General features: G+C 81.3%; 1 protein-coding gene and 1 non-coding gene across 2 annotated transcripts in view; one reads left to right on the top strand and one right to left on the bottom strand.

Annotated features, from left to right (window-relative positions):
* Window positions 1-2,500, bottom strand: part of LOC137847452 (collagen alpha-1(I) chain-like) — a 6,501-nt gene that overhangs the window by 412 nt on the left and 3,589 nt on the right. The window contains exon 5 of the mRNA XM_068665722.1: window positions 1-1,873. This exon is cut by the window's left edge and continues 412 nt beyond it. Coding sequence (XP_068521823.1) covers window positions 1-1,873 — 1,873 coding nt within the window. The remainder of the gene's footprint in view (window positions 1,874-2,500) is intronic.
* LOC137847553 (5.8S ribosomal RNA) lies at window positions 1,870-2,023 on the top strand. Its single transcript, XR_011090949.1, has one exon. It is a non-coding gene; the product is annotated as a 5.8S ribosomal RNA (ribosomal RNA).

Below are 2,500 nucleotides of genomic sequence, written 5' to 3' on the forward strand. Positions count from 1 at the left end.
CGCCGCGGGAGCCGGCCGAGGCTCGGCGGGCGCGGCGGGCGCGCGTGGCTGCGCGGCGCCGCGGCGTCGCGGCCGGGCGCGCGGCGGCGAGGCGCCGGTGTGGGGTCGGCGCCGCGCGGGCGGCCCGAGCCGCGCGTCTCCTCCCGGGCGCAGCTGCCGCCCGGCGCCGGGCTACGGAGGGAAACCCCGGGCCCCGGGAGGAGGGCGAGGTGGTGGCGGCGGATGGCGGGCGCGCCCCCGCGGGCGGACGCTCCCCCGAGGGGCGCCGGGGCCGGCTGGCGGGTGCCGGGTTCCCCCTCGGCGCCCCGTCTTTCCGCGCGCGTGTCGCCGCCCGGCCCGGCCCGGCCGGGGCGGCGGCGGCGGCGGCGGCGGCGGCGGGGGAGGCACCCCCGCGGGGCCTTCGGGTCGTTTCCCTCATCCCAGGGCCAGGTACCTAGCGTCCGCGCCTCGGCGGCCTCCCCTCGGCGAGCCACCCGTGTGGTCCCGTGTGCCAGCGCGCTCCCGCCGGCTGCGGCGCCGAGCGCCGGCCCGGTTAGGGGATGGCCACGGGCCCCGGGCTCCGGGCCCCGAGGGTTCTCGGCCGCCGAGCCGGGCGGAGGTTTAAAGACTCGTGCGGCCCGCGGCGGCCCGCGAGGGCGGCCGGGCTCGCCGTCGGCGGCGGGCGGGGCGCGTCGTTTGGGGGTCGGCGCTCGCGGGCGCGCCGCTCCCCCGCGCTCGCGCGCTCGCTCGCCGCCGGCGGTCCCCGCGCTCGCCCCCCGCGGGCGGCAGGGCCGGAGAGGGGTTGGAGCCCGCTCCTCTCTCCGCGGTCCGGTCTCGGCGGAGACGCCGCGCGCGCGCGCGGTCGTCCGTCGTCGACCTCGCCCGCGCCAGCAAGGGGCCGAGACGCGGGTCTCGGCTCCCCGCCCCCGTCGAGCGCTCGGCGGCGTGGCGTGCCGCGCCGTGTCCGGCGGCGGCCAGCGGGGCCCCGCGCGAGCGGCGGCGGCGGCGGCGGTGGCGGCGGCGGCGGCGGCGGTGCCGCTCGTTCCGTGCCGGCGCGCGCCCACGGCCTCGCCGTCCCCCGGCGCAGCGGCGTCTCCCGTCGCTTCCCGCTCGCGACCTCTGTCGGCGCTCCCCGCCCGGCTCGGCCCTCGGCCTCGCCGGCCGCGCCGAGCGAGCAGGCGGGCGGGCCGGTGTAGGGGCGTCCCGCAGCCGGTCTCCGCGCGGAGGCGCGGAGAGCGGGCGCCGCTCCTCGTTCCGGTGCCGTCCCGTCGGCCGCCCGGCCGCGCGTCCGCGCGAGGTACCGCCTGGGCGAGTGCGAAAGCAGGAGCGTTTGTCTGCAGGCGCCAGTGGCCGGAGTGAAAGGGTGTTCGTCGCGTGCGGCTTGTGGGCGAGGCGAGAGCGCGCGGGCAGCCGTCGGGCGGTCGGGCGGTCCGTCCGTTCGTCCGTCGCTCCTCCGCCCCCGTCCCGTCGCTCTGGCGGCGCGGGCTCGGGTGGCCGCGTCGGGCCCGGCGGCGGCGGCGGCGCCGCGGAGGACGCCGGCGTCGGGGCGAGGCGTCGGGCGAGGGAGGCGGCGCGGCGGTCGCGCCGCCGTGTCTCGCCGTGGCCGGGCCGAGCCGGGCGCCTGGTCCGGCCTCGAAGCGCGAGCCCGGGTCTCGTCGGGCCCGGGGGGGCGGTCGGGAGCGCGGGCTCCCGTCGCTCGGGAGACTCGGCGTCTCCCTCGCCTTTTTTTTTTTCGCACTTGTGCTCGTACGGTCAGTGGAGGCGACGCTCGCTCGGCCGCGGCCGCCGGTCGGTCGGTCGGTCGTTCGGTCGGGGAGCGTCCGCGTCAGGGGGTCGCGCGGAGCGGCCCCGGCCCCCCCGCGCGCGCGGGGCGGCGCCGAAAAGGCAGACAACTCTTAGCGGTGGATCACTCGGCTCGTGCGTCGATGAAGAACGCAGCTAGCTGCGAGAATTAATGTGAATTGCAGGACACATTGATCATCGACCCTTCGAACGCACTTTGCGGCCCCGGGTTCCTCCCGGGGCTACGGCTGCCTGAGCGTCGCTTGACGGTCAATCGCCGGCGCCGCCGCCGCGGGGCGGTGGCGCGGCGCGGCTGGGGCGCCTCGCAGGCCCGCGCCGCGTCCGGGCGTCCGGGCCGGCCGGGCCTTCGTGCCCCTAAGTGGAGACCCCCTCGGGGAGCCGGCCGGGCTCCTCGCGCTCCCGGAGCGCGCCCGCGTGGGTGGAGCTCGTGCCCCCCCCTCTCTCCCGTCCGTCCGTCCGTCGTCCCCGAGCGAGCCGCCGGGCTCCGGTGGGTCGGAGGCGCGGTGGCCGCCCTCCCCGCCGGTCCCCGCGCGCGCGCGGCTGTCTGCGGGCGGGGGTTACCGCGCGTGCGGTTGCCCGTGCCGTCGTGCTGCCGCGCGCGCGCGCGGTGTGCCGCGCGCCGGGAGGGCGAGTCGGCCGGCCGTCCTTCGGGCGGCGGCGGCCGCGGCGGTGGGGGGGACCCGTCTCCCGCGGTGCGGCGCGGCGCGTGCCGCGTGCG

This window comes from Anas acuta, chromosome W (assembly GCF_963932015.1).
Source record: "Anas acuta chromosome W, bAnaAcu1.1, whole genome shotgun sequence".
NCBI classification, from domain to species: domain Eukaryota; kingdom Metazoa; phylum Chordata; class Aves; order Anseriformes; family Anatidae; genus Anas; species Anas acuta.